At 39.1% G+C, this 13,054-nt stretch overlaps 1 protein-coding gene across 1 annotated transcript in view; it reads right to left on the bottom strand.

Annotated features, from left to right (window-relative positions):
• The window catches only part of LOC120521957 (polymeric immunoglobulin receptor-like), a gene marked incomplete at its 3' end in the record, with an annotated part of 74,344 nt that extends 61,505 nt beyond the window's left edge, over nucleotides 1–12,839 (bottom strand). Inside the window, exons 1-2 of the mRNA XM_039743221.1 lie at nucleotides 12,526–12,839; nucleotides 11,893–12,228 (exon numbers count right to left, since the gene is read on the bottom strand). Of these exons, the coding sequence (XP_039599155.1) occupies nucleotides 11,893–12,228; nucleotides 12,526–12,763 (574 nt within the window). The remainder of the gene's footprint in view (nucleotides 1–11,892; nucleotides 12,229–12,525) is intronic.
• Nucleotides 12,840–13,054: the final 215 nt, after the last annotated feature.

The following is a 13,054-nucleotide window of genomic DNA, read 5'->3' as shown; positions in this document are numbered from 1 at the left end:
CAGGTATCGCCTCATGCTACCAGTAGTGACACTGACTGTAGCCAAATGCAAAACTAGTGAAGAAACAGTCAGAAAAGATGAGGAGGGAAAATGTCAGTGGCCTCCACCTGTTAAACCATTCCTGTTTTGGGGTCATCTCATTGTTGCCCCTCTAGTGCATCTGTTGTTAATTTCATTAACACCACAGCAGCTGAAACTGATTAACAACCCCCTCTGCTACTTAACTAACAAGTTTCATTGACTTTATGCTATACTCTGATTAAAAAGTGTTCCTTTAATTCTTTTGAGCAGTATATATATATATATATATATATATATATATATATATATATATATATATATATATATATATACACACACATATATACAGTGTCTGGGGTGCGAGAAACTGTTGCTGGGGGTGCCAGAATCCATAAAGGAAGAAAAATGAAAAACATTATTTGTACAAAATCTTAATTTATTTATCCATTCCTAAATAATTAAATGGGCAGGCTATTTCGTATCGGTGCAATACGCTGCTTGTTAAAACGGATGACTTCCGCTCTTACGTGCAAGTCTGCGTGGATATTATGAACTATCATTTCTGTTCAAGTTCTATTTAAATTTTAAATAGAAGGAATTTTTATTTAGTCGACAGAATATTATTCCAGAATAAATCAACTCAAACCTTAAATAACTTATATAACTTAATAACTAATATATCCTGTCTAAATTATACAAGTTGGAAATAAAGTAAACGTTAAAAGAACAAACATTCAAATTTCTTTACTCTTATGTAATTTTATATAAAAAATAAACTTAAATTTTAAATATCACAAAAGATTTTGCTCTCCATAAAAATATATCCTGTCAAAATTTTACAAATTCAAATATGAACATGCTGCATAACAAAACCTGGAAATATAAATAAAATGTGTTCTTTTCAGCAATAACAAATCAAATCATTCAGTTGTCTTTGCTCTTATGTCATTTTATCAGAGCTGGACATGTGGCAACTTTTTTTGGCAACAAGTTCGTTTCTGTTTGGTGTGAGGTTCTGTGTTCTGGAGATTCTTAAGATGGACTGCAGGTGCTCATCAGTGAGGCGACTCCTGTGTGCTGTTTTATTAGTCTTCATCAATGAGAAGAGCTTCTCACACAGATATGTACTACCAAACATGCACAAGGTTCGAGCTGCATGTAGTCGGAGCTGGAGCATTTCTGCGGGAATGGAGTGAATAAACTGTGCGGGCCCTGCAGTATCGTACTTTGCCTTCAGTGTGCCATTACACTGCAGCTCAATCACCTCCATCTGAATCTGCACAGGTGCAGTTTCCACATCGATGGCAAATGGGTTGCGAAACAACTCAAAATTCTTTTTTTGTTCTTCAAAGTCACCAAAGCGCCGTGCAAACTCAGTGCGCAGTGCGCTCAGTTTATCAACAAAGTGCGTATTTGGGAACACCGTTGTGCCGACTTGGTTCAACATTACTTGGCAACAGGGAAAGTGGGGCAAGTTGCACTGGTGCATTTGTGTCTCCCATAAAAATAGCTTCACTTGAAATCACTTTGTGATTTTGCACGGGTAAAAACGTCTGCTGAAGTGTCAGATTCTTCTTTAACTCTTCTGCTTTCTGTATCTTGTGCATTGCATTCAGGTCTTTCAGGTTATCTTGATGTTTTGTCTCATAGTGCCGTCTTAGATTAAATTCTGTAATTACAGCCACATTAGCTCCACAAATGAGACACACGGGTTTACCGGCAATGTCAGTAAACATATACTCAGCCTCCCATCGGTTTTTAAAGGCTCTATGTTCAGAATCACCTTTTCTCTTCGGCATCGTGTGGGATAGCTTCGCAATAACTTGCAGCATCATAAGCTAGACTTGATTAACGCGGTAAGTGTTCGGCAAGGCAGCTGAAGCCCTGCATTATGGGATCTGTAGTTTATTGTGTTACCAGCGCTTCATATCCCCAGGCCATTAATAACAATAATACAGTATATAAAATGATCTTGCGGGCCAGATGTGGCCCATGGGCCTTGAGTTTGACACATATGGACTAAATAGAACTTGAAAAGAAATATTTTTTCGAATGTGATCGCGCAATTCAGATCGATTTGACGCGCACTACAGTACATCAGGCCCGCGTGCTATTGTGGTTTTGCCTGTGTGCCTCAATAAGTTACCCTCCCTTCGCTCTTACTTTTTTACCGTTCATCTAATGAATACACTGAGTATGGCTTTACCAAAACAATCATTGATTGCGAATAAAGTATCCATTATTGATAAAGCTTCAATTGGTGATCTGTCTTTCTGCGTTAACCGCATATTTTTTCATACGTCTCAAACCAAGGGGATGCGAGGCTAAAATGAATCAAGAAGCACGCGTACATACTTAGTGCATCCCCTCTCGGGAATCGAACCTCGGAGCTAGAGGCGAAGCCTCTACTATTGCGCCACGGCGTGCGGTTTGTCTATTTGAGCGTAGCAGTGTAATTCGTTTTTTGTTCAGCACTCTTTGGAACTGTCACTCACTCGCTTCTAATTGTTTTGCTGCCTTCTTAATTATATAATGCATGTTTTCTTCAGAGCTTTTTGTAGCTCTTCCTGGTTTTCTACATAATACGTGATTACGTGAGAGGTGTGATGATGTCACACGAAACTCCGCCCCCCACGGCTTTCGAGCTCAATTCCATTACAGTAAATGGAGAAAAATACCTTCTAGTTATGACCATTAGGCGTAGAATTTCGAAATGAAACCAGTCCAACTTTTGTAAGGAAGCTGTAAGGAATGAGCCTGCCAAATATCAGCCTTCTACCTACACGGGAAGTTGGAGAATTAGTGATGAGTCAGTCAGTCAGTCAGTCAGTCAGTTAGTGAGGGCTTTGCTTTTTATTAGTGTACTAGCAAAATACCCGCGCTTCGCAGCGGAGAAGTAGTGTGTTAAAGAAGCAATGAAAAAGAAAAGGAAACATTTTGAAAATAACGTAACCTGATTGTCAATGTAATTGTTTTGTCACTGTTGTGAGTGATGAGTGTTGTTGTCATATATATATATATATTTACACACACACACATAAACATATATATATATATACATATCTATACATATACACACAAATACATATATATATATATATATACATATATACACACACACATATATAAACATATATATACATATACATACATATCTACATATATACACACACAGCTATTTCGTATCAGTGCAATACGCTGTTTGTTAAAACAGTTGACTCCGCTCTTACGTGCAATAACAAATCAAATCATTCAGTTGTCTTTGCTCATATGTCATTTTAGAGCTGGACGCCTGGCATCTTTTTTTGGCCACAAGTTCGTTTCTGTTTGGTGTGAGGTTCTGTGTTGTGGAGATTCTCAGGATGGATTGCAGGTGCTCATCAGTGAGGCGACTCCTGTGTGCTGTTTTGTTATTCTTTATCACTGAGAAGAGCTTCTCACACAGATATGTGCTACCAAACATGCACAAGGTTCGAGCCGCATGTAGACGGACTTTTTTTGTTCATCAAAGTCACCAAAGCGCCGTGCAAACTCAGTGCGCAGTGCGCTCAGTTTATCAGCAAAGTGCGTATTTGGGAACACCGTAGTGACGACTTGGTTTAACAGTACTTGGCAACAGGGAAAGTGGGGCAAGGTGAACTGGTGCATTTGTGTCTCCCATAAAAGCAGCTTCACTTGAAATCCCTTTGTGATTGTGCACGGGTTAAAACGTCCGCTGAAGTGTCAGATTCTTATTTAATTATGCTGTTTTCTGTATCTTCTGAATTGCATTCAGGTTACCCTGATGCAAGGCAGCTGAAGCGCTGCATTATGGGATCTGTAGTTTATTGTGTTACCAGAGCTTCATATACCTGGGCCATTAATAACAATAATACAGTATATAAAATGATCTCGCGGGCCGGATATAATTACACGCGGGCGGATGTGGCCCGTGGCCCTTGAGTTTGACAAATATGGACTAAATAGAACTTGAAAAGATATATTTTTTGAAATGTGATCGCGCAATTCAGATAGAGTTGACGCGCACTACAGCCTGCATCCTCCCCTCGCTCTTACTTTTTTACCGTTCATCTAATGAATACACTGAGTCTGGCTTTACCAAAACAATCATTGATGGCGAATAAAGTATCCATTATTCGAGTATGTAGATCAGGATATACTGTACATATATACATATATATATATATACCCTCGTATCGCAGCGGAGAAGTAGTGTGTTAAAAAAGCTAGAAAAAGAAAAGGGAACATTTTAAAAATAACGTAACATGACTGTCAATATACAGTATTTGTTTTGTGAGTGTTACTGAGTGTTGCTGTCATCAAGGATTTGATTATCATTATTTCTTTCAATCAGGCTCGTATTTGTAGGATGTGTTGTGTTCAAGTTACATTCCGTGTTTGTCAATCGTTGTAAAGATGACAGGATTCATTCATCGATTCGTTTCTTACTGCATCAATAAACAGCTCGTTTTCTTCTTTATCTGAGACCTGACACACTGCATGCACGGGTTTTTTTTACACTGTCTTCCTTTAGCGGGACATTAACTTTTTCCACCGTGTGCTTTGTTTCCGCAGTAGCTGGATTTAGGAATATGCTTATCAAACGCTTCATATTTTTTGCTGCCTTTTCAATTGTGTAATTCGGTTTTTGTTCAGCGCTCTTTGGAACTGTTGCCTTTTATCTGTGCACTGCGTCATTTCACGTGAGCCGCTTGGTGTACATGCATCGAAGGTTCCCAGCTGTGCTGGTGCCATCTCGTGCTATGCCCGTGGCTGTATTTAATGTTACCTTAGTCCTGGCACTTAAAACTTTCTCTCGCAGTTTCGCTGAGTTTGTGTCAAACACCACCCTGACCATCTCATCTTCCTCTCCATAAACACAGTCCTTCACCCGTGAATATTTAGTGGGAGTTTGCTATTGGATTGCCGCTGACGGACGGCCTTATATGGGCAGGCACTAAATTACAAACGCCAGCGGCAGCCTGTCTATGAACTTAATTTAAAGTGTAGATTTACATCGTGCTTTGTTTCCGAAGTAGCAGAACTCATGAACATGGTTGTATATGTCACTCGCTCGCTTCTTATTGTTTCGCTGCCTTCTCAATTATATAATGCATGTTTTCTTCAGCGCTTTTTGGAGGTCTTCCTGGTTTTCTATGTACTGCGTGATTACGTGGGAGGCGTGATGATGTCACACGAAACTCCGCCCCCACGGCGTTCAAGCTCATCTCAATTACAGTAAATGGAGAAAAACAGCTTCCAGTTATGACCATTACGCGTAGGATTTCGATATAAAACCTGCCCAACTTTTGTAAGGAAGCTGTAAGGAATGAACCTGCCAAATTTCAGCCTTCTACCTACACGGGAAGTTGGAGAATTTGTGATGAGTCAGTGAGTGAGTGAGTGAGTGAGTGAGTGAGTGAGGGCTTTGCCTTTTATTAGTATAGATATATAGTATGTTTTCTATTGTGCAGCCATTTCCTGAATTAAACTGTAAAATCTTTGAGCAGTACATGACTTGTAACTGGCCCAAATAATTAGGAAAACAGAGATAGGCTTACACACTCATATTTAAATAATTAATTTTTCAATATTTCATTTTTACTCAATTAAGTGTGAATGACGCCCATTTGCTTATTTGGAGACAGAAGTGTTATAAATTTAACATCTCTTCATCCACTGTGAATTTTAGGAATTTTACTTTAACATGGCCTTTTTATAACTTCACTTTAACTTAATCTTGACACTCTGTATGTTCAATTCATGAAAATAACTATTCATGGTGGCTCTAAAATCCATACTGACACCTACTCTCTCTTCTGTTTCTTTTTCCGGTTTCTTTGTGGTGATGGCCTGCGCCACCACCACCTACTCAAAGCATCATGATGCTCCAACTTTGATGGACTAAAAGTCAGAAGTCTACGTGACCATCATCATCAAGTCCTTCTGTGAGAACCCTAAATACAAAGAGGACTGTTCCACTTATGTTAGGTAGAATGCCCAGAGGGGACTGGCTGGTCTCATGGTCTGGAATCCCTACAGATTTTCTTTTTTCTCCAGCTGGAGTTTTTTTTTTTGTTTGTTTGTTTTTTCTGTCCACCCTAGACCTTACTTTTATTTTATTATATTATTTTATTTTATTACTGTGTCTTTTATTTTTCTGTTCTTCATTATGTAAAGCACTTTGAGCTAAATTTTTTTGTATGAAAATGTGCTATATAAATAAATGTTGATGTTGTTGTTGTTAGGAGACACTCTTCACCTCCTACACCTACTGACTTATTAAAGATGTCACTGTAAACAGGGCAGAATAATTTAAATTTCTTGGCACAACTATCACTCACAGTCTCAACTGGGATTAAAATAAAACCACTCTTACCAAGAAAGCTCAGTAGCTTATATTTTTTTCTTCAGACTAAAAAGGTTTAACTTGTCTCATTCAGTGCTGATAAGGTTTTATCATCATTAAAATAATCCTCACTTTCTTAATAACAGTTACGTATGGCAAAGCATCTGCTGACTTGAAACATAAACTGCAGTGTGTTAAGCGGACAACAGAAAAGATTGTAGGCCTGAAACTGGACTCCATTAAGGTCCTGTATACATTACAGGTCAGGAAATGTGCTGGAAATATAGACATAGACTACACTCACCTGGGCAGTCATCTCTTTCAGTTATTACCACAGCGGAAACATTATCAGTTTCAATAAAGGAAAGAAGTGCTAGACATTTAAACATTCTGCAGTCAGTTTGGTTCAACATAGTCTCTGATTCATCTTTGCCGTTTCCAGATCCATCCAGTGTAAATAATATATATATATATATATCCATCCATCCATTTTATATATATATATATATATATATATATATATATATATATATATATATATATATATATATATATGTGTGTGTGTATAAAATATGTGTATATACATAATATATACTCAGCAAAAAAAGAAATGTCCTCTGACTTTCAACTGGTTTTACTTTCAGTAAACTTAACGTGTAAATATTTGTATGAACAGTAAAAGAGTCAACACCATAAGACATAAACTAAAAATGTTTCACAATGTGTCCCTGAATGAAGGGAGGCTCAAAATCAAAAGTACCAGTCAGTATCTGGTGTGGCCACCAGCTGCTTGAAGTACTGCAGTGCATCTCCTCCTCATGGACTGGACCAGATTTGTCAGTTCTTGCTGTGAGATGTTACCCCACTCTTCCACCAAGGCACCTGCAAGTTCCTGGACATTTCTGGGGGGAATGGCCCTAGCCCTCACCCTGCGATCCAACAGTTCCCAGACGTGCTCAATGGGATTGAGATCCGGGCTCTTCCACTGCGAGGATGATCAGCTGCCCTTCCTGTCTCCCTGTAGCGCTGTCTTAGGCGTCTCACAGTGCGGACATGGCAATTTATTGCCCTAGCCACATCAGCAGTCCTCATGCCTCCCTGCAGCATGCCTAATGCACGTTCACGCAGATGAGCAGGGACCCTGGGCATCTTTCTTTGGGTGTTTTTCACAGTCGGTAGACAAGTCTCTTTAGTGTCCTGCGTTTTTAGAACTGTGACCTTAAATGCCTACTTTCTGTAAGCTGTTAAGGTCTTAACGACCATTCCACAGGTGCATGTTAATTAATTGATTATGGTTAATTGAACATGCATGGAAAACATTGTTTAAACCCTTTACAATGAAGATCTGTAAATTTATTTGGATTTTTAAAACATTATTGTTGAAATACACAGTCCTGAAAAAGGGACGTTTCTTTTTTTGCTGAGTATATATATATAGTGCCCTCCACAATTATTGCCACCCCTGGTTAAAATGTGTTGTTAAGCTTCCAATAAATTCTTTTTTTTCCCAAAAAATATAGACTCACAACACAAAAAAGAGAAAAATCCAACCTTTAATTGAAGTACATTTATTCATTGGGAAAAAAATCCCACATTAAGAAATACATATTTTACATGAAATCATTTCATCAAATCACAATTATTGGCACCCCTAACAATTCCTAGAAAATAAATGTAATTGAAGCATTTTTGTTGATCAGAGTAAATTGGAACTTAGTAATTAATGACTTCCTTTGTCCCTGGGGTATAAATATGATGTGTCAGAGTCCTATTGCTCTTAGCCACTCTTCACTCTTCAACATGGAAAAGACAAGAGAACATGCTGTTCAAGTAAGGCTGATGTGCGTCGACCTTCATAAGTCAGGTAATGGCTACAAGAAAATAGCTCCTCGCCTCACCTGTATCTACAGCCAGAGGAATAATAAAGAAGTGTAAAATGACAGGAACAGTGACAAATAAGGCTGGATGAGGACCCAAGTTTATCTTGCCACCACACACAGTGAGGAGGATGGTAAGAGAAGTAAAACATTCTCCAGAGCTCACTATTAGAGAACTGCACTAAAGAATTGTATCTTGGGGTTCACAAAGTCTCCATGACAACCATAAGACGCTATCTCCATGCCAACAAGCTGTTTGGGAGACATGCAAAGAAAAAGCATTTTCTCACCTACAATCACAAATGTACATGTCTGGAGTTTGCTAAGCAGTGCTAGGTTTCAGCTGGGACTGTGTACTTTGGTCAGATGAGACTAAAATTGAGCTTTCTGGCAACAAATATTCTAAGTGGGTCTGGCGTGAATCCAAGAATTAGTATGCGGAAAAGCACCTCATGCCCACTGTAAAGTATGGTGGAGGATATGTGGTGCTGTATGGCTGTTTCTGTTCCAAAGGCCCTGGGAACCTTGTTAGGGTGCATGGCATCGTGATCTCCTTGAAATACCAGGACATTTTAAATCAAAATTTGTATGCCTCTGCCAGAAAACTGACGATGGGTCGTCACTGGGACTTCCAGCACGATAATGACCCTAAACGCATGGCAAAATCTACACAAAATGGCTCAGCAGACACAAAATCAAGCTCCTTCCATGGTCATCTCAGTCCCCAGACCTCAACCCCATTGAAAACCTGCGGGGTGGCTGAAGAGGAGAGGACCCAGGACTCTGGACAATCTAGAAAAATTGTGCAAAAAGGAATGGTCAAAAATCCATGTCTCTGTATTTTATAACCTTGTGAAATGTTATAGAAGAAGATTAAATACTTTCTTGTTGGCAAAAGGGGGTTGTATGAAGAATTAACAGCAGGGGTGCCAATAATTGTGGCACACATGATTTCATTTAAAAACATATTTCTTAATGTGGGATCTATTTTCCCAATGAATAGATGTACTTCAATTAAAGGTTGGATTTTTCTCTTTTTTGTGTTGGGAGCCTATATTTTTTGGGAAAACAAAGAATATATTTGAATCTTAAGAACATATCATAACCAGGGGTGGCAATAATTGTGGAGGGTGCTGATATATATATATGCCCTGCAGTTTCTACACCCTGGGTTTGTTTCCTGCCTTGCATCCTATGTTGGCTGGGATTGGCTCCAGCAGACCCCCGTGACCCTGTAGTTAGGATATAGTGGGTTGGATAATGGATGGATGGATGGGTATATATTTATACATAATATATATATACTGTGACAGATGTACGGGGACATTGCCCAACTGGAGAGGGGCAGTATTTTCGCCGGAACATGAGAGGGCAGCTTTACTGGGTTGCAATGGGGCCATGGAGCCAGGATGCTCCACCCTGTGGAAGAACATGGCCACCACCAGGGGGGGCCTGGACAGCTCCAGAATGGTGGTCAACAGCACTTCCGCCACAACAGGAAGTGCTGTCAGAAGAGGAGCTGAATCGGCATGCAGCACTTCCACCACTCCCAGAAGTGTTGCTGGATGCTAATCAAGAAGCACCTGCAGCAATTCCGGGTGCTGTATAAAGGAGGTCACCACACTCCAATCGGGACGAGAGTCAGGAGGGAGAAGACAGGAGCCTGAGGAGGAGGAAAAAGTGGCTGAAGAATTAGAGAGAGAGAGAGAGAGAAGCATAGAAAGAGACTAAGTTGGCCGGTTGTGGCACTGTGTAGTGTTGTGTTTAATAAAAGTGTGTGTATTCGAGACATTCAGTGTCTGTCTGTCTGTGGCCAGGCGGGCGTCTCACAATATATATATATACATTGTTGTGACCGGCCCAGACACAAACTGGCAGACACGTTCATGTCACCCAACACACTTTAATTTACCATATTTACAAGTGCCACACAACCCCAAGTCCCCAAAGTCCTGGCCACAACACAACAATGCCTTCTCTCTCTTCAGGCCACCTCCTTGCCTCCTCCAGAGACCTCGTCCTCTTCCACCTGACTCCAGCTGTCATATGAAGGGAGGCGGCCCCTTTTATAATCTCTCGGATGTGCTCCAGGTGTGTTCCGGCAATCTTCCACCGTCACACCCCAGTGTGGTGGAAGTGCTGGTTGCATCCCCGGAAGCACTCTGGGTGTCCCTGCTCCTCTTCCTCCCAGCAATAATAATAATAATAATAATGAGGTGGAAGTGCTGAAGTCCAGGGCTCCCAAGGCATAGGGGCACCCCCTGGTGGTGACCACAGGCCCCTACAGGGTTGAGCTTCAAAACTCTGTACCCATGGTCCCCAAAGGTACCAGGGTGGTCACCACCACATGGGCTGGGGAAGGCATAAGCCCTCCTCTGGTCCTCCTGGGCATCCCGGCCGGGTCGTCCCCCCAGCCATCTCCGACAACATATACATATATCGTATATGTGTGTTTAGTGCATTTCTTTTACTACTGCAAATAATAATGTTTTGATGGTGTCATGTATTGTATATTATGTTATAATCCTCAATGTATTTTTATGTTGATTATGTTGATTGGAAATAAAGTTCAAGTTCAAAATCTCAATGCTGTGAACTTATTGTGATTCTGTCCCCCACAGTAAAAGGAAATCTGTAATCATACTAGGTTTTGCATTGTCAACAAATTGAATATACATAGAACCAAAAAAACAACTTTGTTTTTAGATCTCTATATATGAAAAATATAGGTTCTGCAAAGCTTTGTGTCTTTATGTCAAACAAAGAGTAAAACGGACTTTGCAATAACTCTAGAAAATTAAGCCAAAGGATCCCATAAATAAAGTGCAAACCAGGTCCTTTTTCTAAAACAAACAACAAACAACAAGCAAAGACTAGGCCAACATAATCAAGCCTTTGTTACGTTCAGCTATTCATCCATTTCCTAATATGCTTATATAATTTAGGATTACTCAAAGAAATTGTGAGAAATGCTAATTTAAAATAAACTCATAAATAAAATACAGAATATTTTGGGAAGTTAATGATACTGATAATTTATCTAAATCATTTATATCACCATTTTACTCAAGAATCAGCATATTATTGAACGTTTTCCTTTAGTGTGCCTGATTGTATCATCTCTAAGAAAATAAAATTTCCACTGTTTTGATAGAACAGTAATTTTTTAAAACTGTTGTGTTGCAATGTTTCACCAAAATGACTTCAATGTCAGATATAAATCATGGTAGGCTTTGCTTATCTCCTCTGTTTTCCTTTGACTTCAGATGTTGTTACTTTGTTTTATTTGAGTTTCCACTCATTTGTCATTTTTTTTTTCTCTTCTCAGTGTCTATCGGTATACTATGAAGATAATTGTCAAACACTTGCCCACCCATGGATGTCTTAGCTTTGTGGTTCACTAATGTCCCATTGATAAGTTCATTAACTGCACTGTTTTATCTGAACCAGATGCCAGCTTCTACTTTGTCAGACTTGAAAATGCAGAAAATGAAATCCTTAAGAAAACCATTTAATCATGAAATATTTTATTTAAACCATCAACACAAAATGAATTCTCAATTGACTTCTATTTTAATTAACATTTCCATATTTCATTTTAAACTGTCTCTTATTACAGGATTTAACACAGTAAAGCCCCCTTACCTTTGACATGGACATATACTGAAGTAGTTTCATCAAGGAATGATCCATCACTCAGTAAAGTACGTTTAATTCCACATTGGTACAGCCCCTCATCCTCTTTCTTTAGTTCCTTCATTATCACAGTGAACTCTTTAGATGATTTATTGTCACTTATAGATTTTCTCTCTTTTTCTGAGTTATAGTTTGTTGTGACCAGTTCACTGCACCTAAATATGTCTTCTTTGCACCAGTACTTTTTGCGATCTCTGTAATCATCACTGTAAAGACACACAATGCTCACAGAGCTCCCAGTCTTTCCAGTTACCAGCTTGGGTCCTACCAAGCTCTCCACAGCACCTAAAACAAACAGACAAAAAACAATGTGGCTTGCTCATACAATAAATTACGTATTTCATATGTGATGATTTACTTTCTGTAGTTGAAATTAAAAGTCAAATAAAAACTGTGAAATTAAATGGAGTTTCTATTCATCTCTTAGACATACATTTCTTTGTTCAAACACATCTACAGGTACACATATCAGGCGTAATGTGACATCTTCATCCTGTTTTAAGCAACATCAAGACTTTTTTCTGTTTTACTTTAACGTTTATGTGAGAGAAGATGCCTCTTTAAAGAACAACCTTTCCTTACCTGTCACAGTGAGATATACAGGGTGAGACTCATCAAAGTTGAGTGCTTTTATCCCACAATGATACCAGCCTGTTTCATCCTTCATGAGGGAGCGCATTGTCACAGTGATCTTTCTTCCTGATCTGTCATCTTTGATTGACATCCTCATGTGTTTCTGAGAGTTGTCAGTGCTGACCAGAGGGTAGCATGTAGAGTTCAACGTCTTACACCAGAACTTCTCTGCCTGCTCGTACCTCATATGGACACTCCACAGTGACGGACTTTCCCACCAAACCTTTCATTATCTCTGGACCAGACAGGTGGCCCTCAGCTCCTGTAACAAACACAAAAGTGGCTGTGTGGTCTGATCTTTCTGTTTTTTCCTTGCTTTCATTTTTGGTTTTATTTTATTCATATAGTTATTTTAATTTGTAACATTAGCAAATGTAAATATACATTCATTAAAAAAAACAGAATTTATGTTTGACAAAACCAACACAAACATCCTGTGCACATGACAGACAAAGACAAAATAAATGTGTTTAGTTTA

The sequence above is a fragment of the Polypterus senegalus genome, unplaced genomic scaffold, assembly GCF_016835505.1.
Source record: "Polypterus senegalus isolate Bchr_013 unplaced genomic scaffold, ASM1683550v1 scaffold_4923, whole genome shotgun sequence".
NCBI lineage: Eukaryota > Metazoa > Chordata > Cladistia > Polypteriformes > Polypteridae > Polypterus > Polypterus senegalus.
The sequence above is the reverse complement of the archived record's forward strand: the minus strand, read 5'-3'. Positions and strand labels throughout refer to the sequence as shown.